Raw genomic sequence first — 19,346 nt, forward strand, 5'->3', positions numbered from 1 at the left:
AAGATGACATCATTTTGACTAACACTTGATAAAAATCGTCCAATCTCTTATTATTTGGGTTTGTTCATTGTATTATCAAGTATGATAAATTTAAATCGCGAGATACTCCTCCGTAAAAAGTTGTTCTATTCTGATCTATTATTAAAAATAGTGTATTGTATATTTTCAATTATTGAGCTATACAAAAATTTGGCATCCTGAAATTTAGCATGTTTACATCTTTGGCAATGTGTTTTCATAATTATTTATGCGAGAGTTGCTCTCCAATTATGAAAATAATTGGCACGGATACGCGCAAATTAAAGCATAGAGTAGTGTCTTTAGCAGGAACATAGTTACTATTATAAAGTAAAGAGGAATTCTAATTAAGGGCTTTAGAATAGACTTAGATAGAGCGTGCCTTGCGTTATCGCGACATCGACATCGCTGAATGTCACTTCTTCGGAGTCACATTCGTGCTAATCCGTACTTGGGCACTCGACAGGTGTGCATCGTGTGCGATTAAAAAAAAGCACATGTATAATTATATATATTTATATATATACATACATGTATGTAAAATATACATATATATAATTATATATATGCATACATCTACATAGATAATAAATACATGTGTATACATACGCATATATATTATAAATATTACATCCGCTACTTATAAATATTATATATATTATATAACGAAGCTTGTGTACGTGCGACGGATTATTACGGAGGTCGACCAGAGTACAAAGCGTAGATTTAGTTTGGCCTCGGAAATACTCTGCGCACGAAGTCAAATTGATGTCACGAATCGATAAGTTGATCATCGATTCATTCATTAACAGAGACCTATTTAATAGTGTAGAGAAAGAACCACCACATTGTTAATATTGCCGCATCGACTGAGAATGAATTGTCGTCTTCTTCATTGACAATAAGCAAAAGTTACGACGGATATTTATCAAGACGAATGAAACTTCTCTGGTAAAAATTCAAGTTTGGATACTCCTGTTAACGATTAACGTAGCATTTATAATATCTACATCCGACGTTACTATATCAGGAAGAAAAATTCCGTGTAAAGAGGAAATTCCGGCTCTCGATCGATGCGGCACAATATTTGGCGAAATAATGTATATTGCGGCGAACGTATAATGTATAAGCTATCAAAAAATTCTAATCTCGTCACGATGCAGCTCGTGATCGTCGAGAAATGGCGATTGTATTGCAAAGGATATAAAAGAGGGAGAAAAAAGAGATCGTTCCATGGATCTTAAGATATTCCTTGGCAATCACGAGTTTCTCGCTCTTCCGATAATAGGGATTTTAACAATCGGTGACGACTTACTTAATGACTATAGAGAGCGTTTCTGGATTTTTTAAGTCGCGCATCGACATTAAGGTGCATATATCCTTTGGGCGCGAGAGGTCTATTTGATATTTATATTTTAATACACACACATACACACGCACACGAGCCGATTATATTTAGTGTATTGTAATTATCAAATATATTGATTAATTACTCCGGCCGTTCGCCCGCTCGTTGCGTGATTCCAACGCCCTTATAGAAATTTAGGGGCTTATTTTGTAATTCTTAACGACTGTAACTGTAGCATTACAGTTGTTAAGAGTTACAGAACAGGCCCTTAATACTGAAAGGTAATGATTAATTACTTATTTTAAGCATCAATTTTTACAACACGGAAAAGCCACTATAAGTGACGTTGAAACAGTGTGTTATATTTTAAGTACAATTGTTACCTTTCAAGTACACTGAGAAAGAAAAGTTGTTTACTTGACTAAATGCGTTTAGTTCGTAATGATTATTTAGTTCAAATGTTTATATATTTAGATTAACAAAACCTTGTAATTTAAAACATGTTATTTGTTTGAATTAACAAATATTTAGTTGAATTAACAAAAATTTGCTTAACAGTCCGTGATCGCTACATTTAGTTGAATCAACTAATATTTTTTTTAAACAGCAACTTTTTTTTTCTCAGTGTAGGATTATAGAGATTGACGGCTCTTCTGCCACTATCTTACTACAAAGATTAACAGTCTTGGCAAAGCTCAGTCATTATCAAAATTTGTACTGTTCCAGTCCTTTTAAAAAAAGGACATCAGGTTTAGCCTTCCTGCAGGAGATCTTGTCTTTGAGGCAAGAAATATAATGAAACAGTGAATTATAATAAATTCAAGGAAAAACTGTAACACCCGTTCTTTAAAGATAAAAAGCGCTGAAAAACAGTGCTTTAAATACTCAAAATAAGTAATTGATCCTTACTTTTTAATATTAAATTGGCCAGTATTAAATTGGATTTCTGTAAGGGCGGAAAAATATCCGACCGGTTGAGGTCGATCGAGACATGGTAGAATGAACGTATGACGATAAAGAACGAGATGGCGAGCGATCAGTCGATGCAAAACCATGGTTTTCTGTATATTACTGTAGTATAATAATCAAACACTAAAGACTAATGCTTAAGGTGATCGATGAGGCTCCGTTGTAATTCGGAGTCGCGTAACTGTATTCGAATTATATGCAACGTAAACGATACGTGAGAGAGAGAGAGAGAGAGAGAGAGAGAGAGAGAGAGAGAGAGAGAGAATGAAGGAGAGAATGAATGCAGAGCAGAAAGGTGAGATGAAAAATAAAAAAAATACATTTGACTAATTAACAATGATCGGGTACACGCAGCGGTAACAGACGTCATTGTGTCTTAGTTCGTAAATAAATGCGGATGCCCGTGGGCAATCTGTGAACTGAGTTGTGTAGTGTTAAGTGCACTCTCTTATTTTTTTTTTTAATTAAACTTGAAAAGTCTCCTCGATTGCGTATTCAAAAGCTCCCGTTTCCACTGATAATATTCAGCTTGCGCCTACGAAATATCCTATAATCGCTGAATTTTCGTTATTTTTCTACGTCTCACGAGAGATCTCCAAATTTTTGACAATTTTTGTTTCTTTCGCTTTTAATCGCACATTTAGAGTTATTTTTGTTCCGGGTAAGATTCAAGTCGAACAAGCAAAACATATAGTCTGTATTTCTTTTAAATTATTTTTCTATCATCCTCTGTTTTTTTTTCTACATCAGAGTTTTTGAGTTTCTGCGTTCGCGATATGGAAACACTTTCCTCGACAAGTGGCAAAGTATCGTTTTTTTACGGATGATTTTCTTAATGTCGATTTTGCTTATTTTTAAACAAGGGGAATCGGACGGAGTAAGTCAGGATTCAAGCTTGGCATAAAACAGTAAAAGTTTTGATTTTTTGCTGCAACGTAAACGTCAATTATCTTGATATATTCGCAACATTAAGAACTGAAAATAGCAGTTACTAAATATGCCTAAGTCAGTTTGTCGCGCCTGAAAAGTCGACCGCTCGCATATTTTTTCCGGATGCTGTCGGATAGCATGGCGACATGCAGCGATTCCAAAATGAAAAGTTTTCGAGAGGAGGAGATAAGAGGGTGGCAAAAAAAAAAGTAACTCTTTAACTCTTACGTACCTGTTCTATGTAATATACGTCTAAGTCCGCAATCAAAGTAAATCATTTCACCGAAAGAAAGTGATCAAAATGAGACGTCGATCAAAAGAAGCCTCGCGTTTGTAATATACATAGACGGAGAGTCTACTTAGACGTGAAACTCGAATCGTCCCTTTTTATATGACACTGCATCGAATCTAGTAGTCGCAGATTAATACGTGATTAGAGAATTCGATACTTTGTGTGTATCTCAGCGTTTGTACTTCGCTTCGTTCCGTACTTCTCTGTGCTGACGTTAAATATCGATATCTTGATACTTTAGATCGACCAATGTGATTCTGTGGCTTAGCACCCCCAATCCTCGCTCGTGTCCGTATCGAGATTCCAAGGGAATGCTCGACAATTAGATTCGTGCTAGTTTCAAGACGGCACGATTTTTCTACAATGATATACCTTTCTCCTGCCCTGTTTTCAAGTTATAGAATGATATTAATTGTGAATTCGATAAAGTCGTAGGGCATTTAAAAACTTACGCGATAAACGAGTGCGTACGAGAGCCGATCTGTAGGACATTAGAAATTAAGCTTGTAAAATACATTCTTTGTAAGCTCCATAGTTTTTCATCGTTAGGATATAAGGATTTCTACTCTACATTAACGTGTTGGCAAACACAGATATCGAGACATAGTAGATCTACGAAAAATACGAAATCTATTTAACAATGTATATCCACTTTTCTCCTTATATCCGGTTAAATCCTGTATTAGATTATACGGACAAAGATTGTCACCTGTAACGCTTCCCACGTCTCCCAAATCAAAAATTTATTCAACGAAGTCAATTTTTAACAGTTGTTATTACTCAGGATTGTGTTGCTTTCCTGAAGCAATTTGCTTGTAATTAATTAAAATTGGATTCCCCAAAATGCAGAGGATATCTAGACCTTCTATTAAAGAAAACAGCTTTTTTACTTTCAATGTTTCTTCATCTATTGTATTTTTTTCAATTTTGCATTTTTTTAACTATAGACGCTCCACAATATCAAATCGCATATGCGTAAAACTAGCATAAACAAATCGAATATTACAACGCGTAGCCAGTAGCAGCCAAGAAGCAATAGCAGAAAGTTCAGAACGCTTTGAGAATTTTGTAAAATCTATAGATGTTTTTCCGAGCCTTGGGCACACGCGTGTAGTCAAATTCACACGCAGTTAAAATGTAAGTTTCGTATAATTGTTTCCACCGATTTAATTATTTGCCATTCAAATTTATTCTAGTGAAAATTTTTCTTAGATTACGTAATATTTCAAAATTTCTATACAAATTTGAGAATTTTTCTAATTTCGTAACTTTTTAAAAAATTTCTCTGTTTTTTTATTATGAATTTATTAGACGTGAACACTTTTCAAAAATATTGAAAAAGTATACTTTTTTTTTATTATATTCTTAAATATTCTAAAATATTCTAGGATTTCTCATTTTATAATTTCTAAAGAAAATTTATAAAATTTAAAGAAGTTTAAGATATTTTTTTTATCTTTGTAAAAAAATATTAAAATTTTTTTAAGTATAAAATGCGAGAATTGTTTTCGTGAGAATAATTGAATGTTTTTCTGAAATGGTATACAAGAACCAGGAATGAATTACCGGTGAAACATTTCACGGTTAATTTGTACAATTTTCGTTAAATTGTATTTTATATTAAAAATTTAATACAAGACTGCGTGTCAATTGACGTTCTACGCAGCACAGTGCGTCGTCTAATTTTCATTAGTGAATTGTTGTCCATGAAGTTTCTCGAGTTCAATATTACATAAATCAGAGCACGTAATTATATTAATTAGGCATGCGACTGAATAATCAATCTGAAATTATTGTAATAGAAAAAGGAGATTTGTAGAATTTATATATATATATATATATATGTATGTGTGTGTATATATATATATGTATATATATATATATATGTATGCCCATAAATAATTTGCTGGTAAAGGACTTGCTCGCTTTACGCGACGTCGATTCGCTGTATATATCTGCGGATTGTACACGTACAGCGGGATGATTTTGTATAAAACAAGCACATTGTTTGCAAGCAAATGTTATATATACCTATATTGTAACAATTGATTAAAAACCAGGGTATGTCTTAATATGTGTATGTGTAATACGTTGATTCATATACGACACACCCCGCGATCATCAGATCGTCGGGACGGCGAACGAAATAATTACCGTGTATTATAACAACGTCCGGCGGGGCGTGACATTATATTGTAAATAAACGACAGCGTTATTTCGCTGATGCATTTCGAGCGTGTGCTACTGTAAATGTATTATTGGGGATCATAAAAAAGGGGGTGCGATAAAAGGAAAGCGGCATCGCGTATAAAGCGCCGATGGTGTTTTGATTTTGAACAAAAGGAGAAAGAAGTGAAACGGCAATTCGGTATTAGACCGCCGCGCCGTAGATTTTTTAATTATTATCGTTCCTGCCTATTCACAATCTGTGACTGCAATATCTCGTAAACACGTCGGACCAATGTCGTTGTGAGCACTAGCTGTAAACTGTAACAGTCTTCATCGTTGAGTATCCCCATTATTATCACTTAACGAAAAGAAAAAAGGGGAAAAAATCGAAGAAAGACATCGTCGCGCGCTTCGATATAAGAAGTCATGTTCTTTCTGAGAAGCTTCTTACACAATTCATCTTCTCTTTTTTTTCAATATGAAAAAAAAAAGGAAAGCTGAACCGTGCAAGAAGAGCTAAAAAGAGTAGGCTCAAAAAATGTGTTTGATCTTTTCCTGTCAAGTTGCAAAATTCAATTTTTTGTTCATACAAAAATTATTGTTCACATCTCACGCAGCACACTTTATCCGAGAGATGTCCTGGAAACTTTCTTATGATGGTCAAAAGACATAAGAACGTCTTTAACACAATCTTTGGAGATCTATGCTGTATATGGGCATTTATGTAAGATAAATGTCTCTTGTTTTAAATCACATAACGTTAGTTGTAGTATACATGTTCTACGTGATATATACAATATATACGTGTTTAGAGAAAGCAGATTTATGAAAATTTCTACCAATGTAGATTAATTTTAATCTCAGTTTTTTTTAACTTACTTTTTTTATCTTCTTGTAGTTCTAAGAATTAGAAAAAAATAAAGAGTAAATTAAATCGAGGTCAAAATTAATTTATATAGATAGAAATGGGCCATATCCAAAATTATAATAATTGATCTTGACGCGAATAACGGCTGATGTCTTTTTTAATAACGTGCCCATTATTACAATGTATGAATCACTTTACGGAAAAAATAGAAATTTATTACAGCTGAGAAAGTTTGTACAGTTGAAAATGGGCTTGTGTGATAGATGCTCGACTCTATGTATAAATTCTAGGCTCTTACCCGTGAAATTCTTTTTTATACGTACGATGCTCACATCGACAAGGCTTGCAGGCGAATCTCACCGAGATGATCCCTGGTCTCAACACGATATATTCCGGAGAACATAATTTTCAAAGAATTAGTTCTCGAACTACGTTGAGCTCTCTCTTTACGGAGTGTCAATTTGTGGCGTATTATTATCGATGAGGGAAGAAATTTTCTCAGCTGCAGCTTCTGTTAAGGTTTGTAATTTCTTTTCAGTAGCTCGAGGCTCGGAGTCGTTACTTCAAGCAGCGCGTGTACATTAAGGTGACCAACTCCTTAAGGCAGAGGGACATTTAAAAAAATTTAATATTAATTGTTATAATTTTAATAAACATTTAAAAAATAATTGTTAACGGAACACATAAACAATATATTATTATATTTGTAAATAACTAACACTCGATGTACAATATCACATGAGATCACAACAAAAATTACGTCAAGTGTTACAAGATTACATTTTCTTTTTTAAAATTGTACTTTTCTACCGAATGTATTTTATGAATATATCTAGGTTTTTTTTTCGATAACAAATCATGAAATTCTTCATATTAATTAAAAATTATATTTCACACTTATCATTTTCACTTAATATATATTTCATATTTATTATTTTCACACTTAAAAGAGGAGCATTTTATAATTATGTCTTTAATTTAGGACAAAATTTCAGACGCATTGTAAAGTGGCATAAAGAATAAAAATTTGGGATTGTCCCTCCTAATTTGGGACGGTTGGTCACTAAGATGTACATTCATTCGCAATAGTGAGTGAATTACTATTGTCACGATATATGTATTAAATACACTGACGATAATAACATTAATGATAACAACTACAAAATGAATGTTGCCTTTTGTCACATTGGTAAACGAGCAAGATACTAATAAATTATGTGCGATTAATAATGTAATAATCTATTGTATTATAAGTACTAATACCGCGCGATCATGCATTATGTACAACGTCGTGGAGATTATTTCGTATGATTGTAAATGATATGTGTGTTGCGTTGATGTAACGCGTCCCTATATTGCAGTAGGGCTGTGAAATAAATCAACCAAACACTTCTCGCTAGTCTTGTCACTTGTCCCTGAAACACAATCGCGTAGCAGGAGCAAAGTTTTATTAAATTGTGTCGTTTTCGGAGGAATGCATGCCTAAGGGACCACGATATTTTTTATTCTTACCTTAACATAGTTTATAGTTATATATATATATTATATTAATCTACATATTCAAATATTATTCTATATACGATTAACGCCATGTGCCTATATATTTTGATTGATATATAAATAAAAAACAGTATTTTGAATTAAATCTGATATAGACACATGAATAAACGAATTTTCTTGATAGTGTCGAAGATAATTCTTATTAGATTTGCATTTGGTCATTTCAAAATGTCGTTGGCGGTACGACGGAACTATTATTTTGTATTACTTTATGCAACACACTGGTATGTGTAGAAGATGCTACCAATTCAGTCATATTGACTGAAGTAGTACTTTTAGATGACGCGTAGTAGAACTGCAACATAAGTTCCATTGCCAATAGTAGATGCATAATCAGAATTGTAGCACCATATAGAATCCTCCATTTACCCCCTGTAAAATCAATTTAAATATATTTATTTTGCTTGATATATTAATTTTATTTGTTAGATTAATTTGATTTAAATGATTTTTCATGTATTTTCTATACAATTGGAAAATTTGTGTTATTAAACTTAACATAAGATAAATATGTTAAGCGTAACACAAATATTGTGACAAGTTAACGCAAAAACATAACACTTTGTAAATAAATTATGGAAGAATATATATATTTCTTCAATTAAATTAATCCTTATAATTATGTTCAATTAACATTTTATAGTCATTTATCTTAAAATTTACGTTTTAAAATACATTATTTTATATTATTGATTCACTCACTCATAAATTTTAAGAAATGTAAAATATTAATTTAACACAAAATATTCAAATAATACAATCATATTACGTTTAGTAACATTTTAGGATATGTTATATTAACACTATGATATACATAAAAATGTTAAGAACTGGTTTTGACATACAAATATTTTTATGGTATATATATTTTAAAGATAAATATGTATCTTACTTTCAAATGCTGGTAATAATGATCGTAGTAAAACTCCTCCAGATAAAACCGTCACCGGTATGACTAGACTCCATTGTAACCAGCCAATTTGAATTATCCACAGGAAAGCTACTGGAACAAAAATGCTTAAGGAATATCCATACAGACACAAAAGGTCTAAGAGTCCTGGGACGGGATAAGACTGAAAAAAAACAAAGAATTACAAGGGGAAATGAATACTATTCAATACTGGAGATTTAAAGCAAAGAAAAATACTTAATAGCAAACCTGGATCAATTCCTCTCCCGACGTATGATATTTGTTGAGCCACTTTAATGTACCCCATAGGAATAATGGTGCAAGCAACACATAGAGAGATATAATAGTGGCTGCGTACGTCACAATATGAAAATCATATCTCCAGTGATACTTGCTAGAATTAGCAGTCTGCAAATAGTTTACCACGTTTTCGCTAATTGCGATAGCAAACACTAGAGTCACGCTTATCCAGAAAGGCCCATATAAATCTGGATTTGGCTTTATATGCGTTATAAAATAATTGTCGTTACCATGTGGTATCATGGAATGCATGAGCTTCTCCAAAATCTCATTTGTATTGACATTAAAGAACTTTTGGTAATACTCAATTGTCCAGAAGTTGTTCTGGGCAGTATCTAAGAAGAAACGACATATTCTCGTTTGAATTACAATGATTGTCTATCGATAGGAAATAAAACTGAGAAATTTTCCAAGAAGCTACATAAACCTTCAGTTTTAGCGGGCATTCCTTGTAAATCTTCGATCATGCCGATACCCATCGAGTCATTTGAAAGGTTATTAAAGGGCTGGTGAGTGGAAGCTCCGGTGCCCAGCTGTCCCTCCGAGTTTTCAGCATGACTTATTGATGGGAAATCGTGGAAGGATATAAACTGCGGATCCGTGTCTTTTGATTGACCACCATCCATGATTTTTCTTCTATATTACGGCTCCTGCCTCCCGTAAAATGAATATAGGAGGACAACTACAACACAGTCAACGATTCAATTGCAATGCTACCCTTTATCAGTGATGCACATTTGGCGGCCCAGGGCAGAGCAATTTCAGTAATCAGCTGAATCAGCTCTCCATTTTCCCCCACCAAGCGAAGCGAGCGAGACAGCGAGAAGTCCGTCCTGGTCCGTCCTTCTCACATTCATGACTTCATGAGCCTTCAGCCTTCAGTGCTGATTGTGAGTGAATGAAATAGCAAGAGAATTCTCTCGCTGTCTCGTCACTCTCTCTTATTTCCAGTTTGACAGATGCTATTGGATGCTATGTATCAAAATCAACCCAAGAACGTCTACACCGGCTTTTTTTCATATTTAACCTTCCGCGCACTAACGCCAACCATCGACGGCATCGATGAGATACCAATATACTAGATTAAAGACGGCCGGTCTTACGGAAGCTCGAATGGTTTAAAATTTAAATGGTTAAGAGTAAAAAAAATTGATAATATAGTACTAATTTTATGATTTATTAGATTTGTAAACATGTATGTATGTTTAAAACTCAATAATACTCAACTTTTATTAAAAACTGTGATTTTTAATGTTATCGTCAGTGTTCGATAATCAACCAGCCATATTCAATCGGTAAATGAAAAGTTAGAAATCAGTTCCTGGATTGGTCATTCACTGCGCATCTGCGGCAACGTCGGCAACGTTATTTCATTTTTCATGTTCATGCCGTCCATAGGAAATGGAACGAGTATAGTGTTGGTGACAGTTCGTTATCTTGTCATTAGATTTAAAACAATTCAATTGTAATTTATTTATTCACAATGATAATGTAATATCTTGCAGTTGTTTAGCAATGTGTGTTTAATGTAGGTAGTAATCTTGAAAAAGGAAGGGTGAATGATTTCATAGTGAACCTTCTAATATAACAAATAAATTATCGTGTACGTACACAACTTTTTGTTATATTATCATTTGAACGATTTCTGAAGATAACATCATTATACTGTTTCATTATTCTATAATTGTTAAAAATTTCTTTATAATGGAAATATTTAAATTCGATTTATTCTTTTATAGGTTAAGTGATGTATATCTGAGAAAAAAAGAAGATAATAATAAGGATGTTTCATCGGCCCTATAATTTTATAAACTTTATTCGAAACGTAACATGTCGGTATCATGCCGATCAATTGTGCATATTTCAAATTGGATTAGTTAGAAGACATGCCAGTATTTTAATAGTGCCCAAGTATGGCATGCAATACAAAGTACATACTTTTTCGAATTCTCAAAAAGTTTTTGTTAACAGAAAGGTAGGCAGGCACACAGATTGCAAATGGACTTGCGTGACAAGATTTCTGTCTGATGATGCAAAGTCTAAAGATAAGTCTGAAACAAAACTAGCTGAGGAAGTTCAGCAGAGAATAATAGAATTAAATGAAGAGAAGTTAGGTAAATTAAAAGAGAGAGTATTAGATATAGATCCAGTTACTTCTGATGAGAAGAAGGAAGGACAGGCAGCAAAACTTGTTGAAAAACAGTCTGCAGAATCCAAAGAATCATCAAAAGATGATGTCTCAAAAAAAGGTATGACAATATAGATGGAGTTAAGTTCGAAATATTAATCTTCTGATTTTTTTCTTTATAGCAAAAAAGAAAGTCAGAGTTGACAAGTCGACATCTTCCTTGGAACGTAATTTTATTACACCTGTGAGGGCTATGGCAGATTTTCTATTAAAGCCTTCTGATTTGGAGACCTTGCCAAAAACAAAAAGACGTTCTCCGTATGAACTTGAACCACCTATCACAGTCTATTGGAGGAAAGATGTCGAGGCTAAGTAAGAGAATCGATTTGATAAATTTCTATATACTTGTACTGAAAATTATTTAATTGAATGTTTTAAAATTTTGCTTTTTTGTAGAGCTTTAGAAGTCTGGGGATCCAGAGAAGCTTTGTTGAAAGAACTTTTGAAGAAAGAAGTTGAACGGAAGATCTATCAGCAAAGTAAATATGTATATCTTCATATATGTACTTTTATCTGTTTACTTAATTCAAAGTCCTTGTTGCTATAAAAGAGAACATCTCATCAAGATAGAGAATATCTGTGCTCAGAAATTGTCCATCTTACAGGATCATTCACATATTCTGTTAGTCTGATAGGAATATCCTGTAATAATAAAATGAAATTAATTGGTACAAACATTGAAACACAAGCTTTTCGTCATAGATGTTTTTACGGTCAAACGAAGATTGAGGGATTACAGACGGGAAATTGGCAGTAAAACGGAAATAATTCAGAAGGAAGGTCTTTTTGGTAGATCTGGCAAAGTAGTGTTGACTGCGATTGCTATGTATGTACTACATTTATGCATATCATGTAATTGTGTAAATTTTCTCGATTAATTTCTTCTTTTCTAGAAATGCTAGTAATTTTTTGTGCAAGTTAATTGCTTGGTTATACACTGGCTCGCACAGTATGTTTTCCGAGTGTGTACATTCTGCAGCGGATACTTGTAATCAATTGATTCTAGCATACGGTATTCATAAATCGGTGCAGGTAAATAAATAACGCGAATAATTTTAGAATTTTTTCCAAATTTAATTTATTTTATACAAATTATTTTGCAGAATCCTAATCCTGATCACCCATATGGTTATACGAACATGAAGTACGTTTCCTCATTGATATCGGGTGTGGGAATCTTTTGTGTCGGTACGGGTCTTTCCATCTATCATGGAATTCATGGTCTTCTTTTTCCTGCGCCATTAGATACTCTTTTCTGGGCATATTTCGTTTTGGGTGGATCCTTGCTCTCTGAAGGTGCGACTTTAATGATAGCATTACACTCTATAAAGACAGGCGCAGAAGAAAAAAAAGAAAGTTTGAAACAGTTTGTTCTGGAAGGACAAGATCCGTCCGTGAACGTTGTGCTCATGGAAGACTTTGCAGCTGTAAGTCGTTATTCTTACTTTTTCTTGAACATGTTAATTATGCATTCAAAAAGATTTTGTGTAATTGTTAGGTGCTTGGAGTCATTGTCGCAGCTGGATGTATGGGCTTGACCTCATATTTAGAAAATCCAATGTTTGACGCTATCGGTTCACTTCTGGTTGGTGGTCTGCTCGGTGGAGTGGCATCTTTTATAATCTACTCGAACGTTGCTGCACTTGTAGGAAGGAGTATATCGCAAGAGAATCTCGATAAAATTAACGCTGAACTAGAAGCAGATATAATGGTAATACTAATCTTAAAATCAAATATGTAATATATTTAATCGATATTTTAAATACGTTGATTCTTATGTTTGTATACATTTCGCAGGTTCGTGCGATTCATGATGTGAAAGGCATTGACATGGGTAATAATTTAGTGAGATATAAAGCCGAACTGGATTTTGATGGACGAGAACTCACAAGATCTTATCTAGATAAACATGATCTTATTGCAATGTTGGAGGTATAGATTTTATATTCTTATTTTTATTGAAAGAGAGAGATGAGATATTACATCAGATGAAATAAACATCAAATATTTTTGTAGGAAGTGAAAAGTATGCAAAATATCGATGAATTGGAGACATTTTTATTAAAACACGGTGAAAATATCGTAGACATGCTTGGTGGGGAAATTGACAGAATAGAATTAAAACTAAAGGTAAACAAATATGTTTTATATAATAATATACAGTAATACATTATGTGGATATATATAAATCTATAATAATTTATAATTTTTAATACGATTTTATCTTTTCGCGATTTTCAGAAAAATCATCCAGAAATACGGCATTGTGATTTAGAAATTCTATGAAAACTTATTGATATAGTTCCTTAACTTAAATCTAAATAAAACTGGATGTATAAATTATTATTTTAACATAAGGAATTATTTTAATAGAGTTACTTGGGCAGATGCTACTGTCATAGGATATACTCTGTGTTTTATTTACTACCACAGAGAGAAAAATCAATTTTTGTAAAGGTTTTATGTATGTTGTACAGATCTTGTAGAAATTATCATTCAGTATAATAAATCATACTTCTTAGGCATATATATTGTTAAAAATGTCTTATGTATTTTTCTAAAATGTTGTAATTTATGTACACTCTTTAAATTTTTTTGAATCTTGCTCTAAAGAGTGAAAATCGGACCGGTTTTGAAAAAGAATGGCTCAATCATCAATCTTTAAGATTGAGATTTCACTCTTCAGAGTAAGATTCACTCTAAACATTTTAAAGAGCATGTATTCTGTTTTACTTATATGTTCTTTATAATAAATGAGAATCTTTTTATTTATGAGCTATTTTTGTATGAAAAAAAGGAATTTTTGTTCCGTTTAAATCGTTTTTTGATCAATTTCTATTAAACAAATCGAATTTCATTAACACCATTCTCTTTTTTATTAAAAGAAGAAATTGACCACCTATTATTAAATTCTTCTACATATATTATTTATATATATAATTATTTTATGCTATGATAAAGAATAGGGTACTTGATGTACTCCAGTATCTCTCATTAAATAGTAAAAAAAAAATACTATTCTAAGATTAAAATGCCAAAGTACTATGAGAATAATCATTTCACTTTTCAATTGAATAATTTTAATTATTTTCCCCAATAAAAAAAGGTGGCTAAATAGTCAAAATATGAATTCTTATTTTGAATATTTTACTCGACTCGCTTTGAATGATTTAAAATAAAACTAAATATATAGATGTATATTTTAAACTGGTCGCTACAGAGCTTAATATCACAACAAAGTGTTACTATGGATACAGGGTACCTTGTGATCCTAAACACAGACTTATATATAAGTCTGTAGTGTACTGAACGACAGTCGACCCTATGTCAACTGCGAAGTTAAATCGTTAAACACGCTTGAGGGAAATTTTTATAATAATCAATGGTTCCGTATAGTGCAGATACTTTAAAATTTAAAAAAGAAAAATTCATATGGACTTGTGGACGCGTTTGAAATTAATTGCGAGATGGTCGCAAATCGACCGTAGGACAACTGAACGATTGATGCTTCGATGCGTCTTAAAATGACACGCGGAAGTCGAACCTCTCGAAGATCTACGGCGATCGGTAAACAATTCCAGCAGAATGATAGCGAGGATGAAGCTTCTGTTCGCACTGTGGAGAGCGATAATTACGTGAAACACGGTAGCACGCTGTCACAGAAACGATGGACCAGCTCGGAAGAGTCGAGACAAGAGTCGAACCGATCTTACGAACGAAAAATCAAAACAGTCAGTATTATTTATACAGCAAAACTAAAAGTAATTTAAAAGTTGTTTAAAACGTCTATAATAATTAACTGTGAATTATTTATAATTTGGTAATCACAAATTACAAATTGCAACTATATTTCAGTCGTACATATTTGTACATAATTAATATTCAATTAATATTTAAAAATGAATAAATGATTATATATATATAATTCACTCTGGCAGTGTATATGCTATTTTATTCATCAGCAGCGCAACATTGTATTGATCTAATTAACAATTAATTTAATAAAGTCTCGGTATTTTATTTGCGTCAATCATTTATATTATTTACCAGGTTGAGAAGCACTAGGTAATTATTTATATTTAATCTTTAGTTACAGCACGGATATATTATGAGGATATAGCGTACTCCGTTAGTGTCTCTAATTTTCAGTAAAATTCACTGATTAAAGTAAATGTGTAAAATCTTTATTTTGGAGAATCTAAAGAAGAGCCCCGTATAAATATTGTTGCCAAAAATTGTAAATTGTAAAAAATATTTAATAACGAATAAAAGCGAATTTTTCGAACTATCACGAAAATTATGAAAAATAAAAAAAATTTTTCCAAAAAATTATATTAATCGTATGTAATTTAGAAATAAAAATAAAGAAATTAAAGAAATGAACTATTGAAGGTGTATATTTTAATTAAAAACGTGTGTCAAAAAATATTCCCGTACAAGTGTACCTATATTTATTTCAACAAGTGAAATTATACACGATTCTTTTTTTTTTATAAAAAAGGGTGATTGCTATTGCTTTTTCACGCAGTCTGATGAAACTAGGTAGGGAAATGTATACCTATGTTAAGAACGCTTAATTTTTTTCTCCTACAGCGTCTCTTCATTTTTCGGTTTCTATAATTTTTTAACCTTCAATTACTGTACAAGGGTATGGTATACCTAGAACGTTTGAAAATTGCGCAGCATTTTACCCTTGTACAGTAATTGAAGGTTAAAAAATTATAATTGACCTTACTATTCAACATCCTAGAGTTTTCCTCGGAGACAAAATGACACTGAAAACACGGAGACCGAATCACCGGATGCTAAAAGCAATAATAAATCACGCAAAGCCGAATTATACTCGACTCGTGCAGAAAAAATGCGTTATTCAGACATTCACGCGAGCGAAGAAAGAATCGCGTCGGGATCTCTTGGGAGAAAGAGGAAACGTAGTAAACGGACTGAAAGACGAAAGCTTGAAGCACGGCCTCGCACGGCAGAGGCCTTTCACGATCACGATCGAGCAGATATCGGGTTATCTGTGAAACGCTATAGTGACAGGGAAGGTAGCGTCACTGATAAATCGCAGAGAAGAAAGAGGCGTGTTTCCCGAGGTAAAAAAAGAATATCCTTTAAGCGACATTCTTATTATAAGAATCAAGCTCAAAAAATTGATAAGAATCTATTCCAAGATCCTTTTCCATATTACAATCTATTTAAAATCTTTCGATTGATTAGTCGAGAATTTCGATTTTAAAGCAGTTGGGAAAGTTCAATTGAAGACTAAATGCTATTTTAATGCAAAAGTTAGAGAAACTTCAACATTTACGAGGAATAAAAATAAAATCTATAATGTAAATTTAATAATTTTCCACGCAAGAAGACGACGAAGTGCCCATCACCGAGATCTTGAAAAAGGCTCAAGAAAATGCGCGCACAAAATACGAAGAACCTGTGCCGCTTCCGGAATTGACTACAGACACAATTTATATTCAAGGCAGAAGCGGCTTTAGCGCCGTGAAAATTGGCGGATCGAGACGTGCTTTGAGAAATGATACGACACGTGCAACAAAAGGTAGAGAAGGCTGCGATTCTGCAGAGACTCGAACCTATACGCTCATAAAGGTAGCAATCACTGCGCAGAAATTTTGGAAATGTACAGGGCTCGTCTATCAGGGTCTCTTGGGCGGTATGGCATTTCTGCATTTCATAATGGTAAACATTTCTTCTCAACTACCATAAAAGTATTCCTTGATTTAAACGTAGATTTAGATATAGAAATTTAAAAAATGAATGTTATCTGATTCATGATTGCAGATTCATGTCTTTTTTAACACTTCGATGGAATTCATATCAAATTACTCGATTTTCTCCGAAATATATGCGAATATATTCTCATTCTTAATCGCTCTTTGCATCATCTCCATCTTCGATAAGTACGTTTGACTTTTAAAAAAGAAGATTCAACATAATTTAACGTTCGCCTTTAAGGCTCCTGTTCATTTATCACTACTAGCTCAAATTACATCATCAGAAGCGAGAAAATATACAATAAAAATTCTTATAAATAATATTTGAATAGAAATATTTTTCAAAAGAATATAAACCTTTGCAGTCGATATAGAACTATAGACTTATAAAATATTTAACTAAACTGTTTTCTTGTTTCGGGCAGAAATTGAATCATATTTATTTTTATATGTTATTAATTTGATAATTTATCATCGGTAAGTAGTTTATAAAAAAGTATATTTGCAAAAATTTACATATAAATATTATTAAACATCAAGATCTGTTTTGATCGAAAATAGAATTATTTTTCTTAATTCTTTTAATTTATTCTCATCAGTTTAATTTTTAATTATAATTTTTATAGTGTATTTCCTCGCTTTTGACTTCATAATCTGAGCTAGTAATGGTGAGTGAAAGAAATTTTAAATATCGTTAATTTCATAGAAGATATTGATGGTTTTAGATTCGATCTAGCGCGACTTGATACGGATCACTTGCGCGAGATTTACACAGATCACGCGAAAACTGCGATCGCCATTCCGCTTTATCTGGTAACGTTTGGACTTCATCAAGCATCGTCAAAGATGGACGATCAGTTAGCTCTAATACATTATCAAAGCAATGAAACATGGTCAAATGTAAGAATATAATGACGATTTAATAGCCTAACAGTGAAGAGACGTGTTTAAGATTTTTTTATTTGCGCTTATGTACAATGATTTTTCAGAATACAACGCAGGAGACTTTTCTGGAGGAGCTGAACGATTGGCAGAAGGTAATGATATCAAAGGACCTTCTTGCGATTTTCGCTTGGCTATTCGTCGCTCTTGGAACGAGGGACAACATGCTATTGACGCATCTCGAATCGATGGTGCAATACGCGAGCAACGTGGAATCCCCGAGATGACATTCGAAGAATGACTTTCACTGTCGAATGAAACAAATGTGTACGAAGTTCTTCCACGCGAATGTGCAAACTGAATACTATAAAGTATTGAAGACAGGAATATTTTAGAGAATAATTATTCACTCTTCTTTACGTAAAAATACTCACCGATGCATGTCGACTCGATCTTATCCAAACATAACGAGTCACGTCGAAATGATGTTAAAATGACTTGTATACTGTTTGGATATTTCAGGTACAAAGGATACGCTATAAACATTTTGAGGGACCAATGCTCCAAAGGAAAGCAAATACGATTTAAACATTTATTTGTAACAGAATAGCGTTTGATATGTACAATATGTATAAAGTTCGCCTAGACACTAATCGATAATACATGTATACATAATAGCAAAGAGAGGACAATAATATTAAGGTTAAAACCCGCTAAACAGAAAATAACAGTAACGTTACATCAATATTATTATAATTTCCCTCTCAACAATATAAGTGTAAAATGATTCATATTTTACAGATTGCATCAACATATTGTGGTCAGTATGTTAAATTTCCTTCTCTAGCAGGCAAGCGTAGTCGATCAATTACATTTATAAAATCGGTTGATGAATATGTTGATGTAACACCTAATACATAACAATTACATTACTGAATAGGCAATTATAACATTGATGTAATATTTAATCTATGTTCTGTTAGTCTGTGTTCAGCGGAGATAACATATGATGCAATGGTACAGTAGTAAAATATGTTTGGACTTTTTTGAGCGCGAGAACATCGGTGGAATCTGCAATTGCAAGATTGTGATCGTCAACGATCGGCCGTTGTGATCGCGAAATAAATTGCGTATCAAAATTCATACCGTGGGATACAATGGAGGGGAGGGGGGGGGGGGG

General features: G+C 32.9%; 3 protein-coding genes across 6 annotated transcripts; 2 read left to right on the top strand and 1 right to left on the bottom strand.

The window, feature by feature from the left end:
- Nucleotides 1-7,521: 7,521 nt before the first annotated feature.
- LOC108765040 (protein YIPF1) lies at nucleotides 7,522-10,113 on the bottom strand. Its single transcript, XM_018513531.1, has 4 exons — nucleotides 9,792-10,113; nucleotides 9,314-9,699; nucleotides 9,047-9,227; nucleotides 7,522-8,526 (listed from the first exon to the last, which is right to left on the bottom strand). Exons 1-4 carry the CDS (start codon nucleotides 9,988-9,990, stop codon nucleotides 8,318-8,320), a joined length of 975 nt encoding a protein of 324 aa, XP_018369033.1. The 5' UTR covers nucleotides 9,991-10,113; the 3' UTR covers nucleotides 7,522-8,317.
- Nucleotides 10,114-10,233: 120 nt separating this feature from the next.
- On the top strand, nucleotides 10,234-13,995 carry ZnT49B (solute carrier family 30 member 9). 3 transcript variants are annotated; one of them, XM_018513512.1, is made up of 11 exons: nucleotides 10,234-10,254; nucleotides 11,104-11,613; nucleotides 11,675-11,864; nucleotides 11,949-12,031; nucleotides 12,255-12,378; nucleotides 12,446-12,584; nucleotides 12,656-12,979; nucleotides 13,051-13,263; nucleotides 13,350-13,484; nucleotides 13,569-13,682; nucleotides 13,794-13,995. In XM_018513512.1, the coding sequence occupies exons 2-11, from the start codon at nucleotides 11,148-11,150 to the stop codon at nucleotides 13,836-13,838; spliced, it is 1,833 nt and encodes a 610-aa protein (XP_018369014.1). In that variant the 5' UTR covers nucleotides 10,234-10,254; nucleotides 11,104-11,147; the 3' UTR covers nucleotides 13,839-13,995. The 3 variants fall into 3 exon arrangements, with proteins under 3 accessions (XP_018369014.1, XP_018369013.1, XP_018369012.1); XM_018513511.1 differs by lacking the exon at nucleotides 10,234-10,254 and adding an exon at nucleotides 10,761-10,896; XM_018513510.1 differs by lacking the exon at nucleotides 10,234-10,254 and adding an exon at nucleotides 10,935-10,967.
- A 1,069-nt stretch (nucleotides 13,996-15,064) lies between these two features.
- LOC108765037 (uncharacterized) lies at nucleotides 15,065-19,340 on the top strand. Of its 2 annotated transcripts, none has more exons than XM_018513513.1 (6): nucleotides 15,065-15,283; nucleotides 16,303-16,648; nucleotides 16,915-17,249; nucleotides 17,352-17,470; nucleotides 18,010-18,184; nucleotides 18,274-19,340. In XM_018513513.1, the coding sequence occupies exons 1-6, from the start codon at nucleotides 15,065-15,067 to the stop codon at nucleotides 18,451-18,453; spliced, it is 1,374 nt and encodes a 457-aa protein (XP_018369015.1). In that variant the 3' UTR covers nucleotides 18,454-19,340. The 2 variants fall into 2 exon arrangements, with proteins under 2 accessions (XP_018369015.1, XP_018369016.1); XM_018513514.1 differs by having other exon boundaries at nucleotides 16,918-17,249.
- The last annotated feature ends 6 nt before the right edge of the window (nucleotides 19,341-19,346 follow it).

The sequence above is a fragment of the Trachymyrmex cornetzi genome, unplaced genomic scaffold (assembly GCF_001594075.2).
Source record: "Trachymyrmex cornetzi isolate Tcor2-1 unplaced genomic scaffold, Tcor1.1 scaffold47, whole genome shotgun sequence".
NCBI classification, from domain to species: domain Eukaryota; kingdom Metazoa; phylum Arthropoda; class Insecta; order Hymenoptera; family Formicidae; genus Trachymyrmex; species Trachymyrmex cornetzi.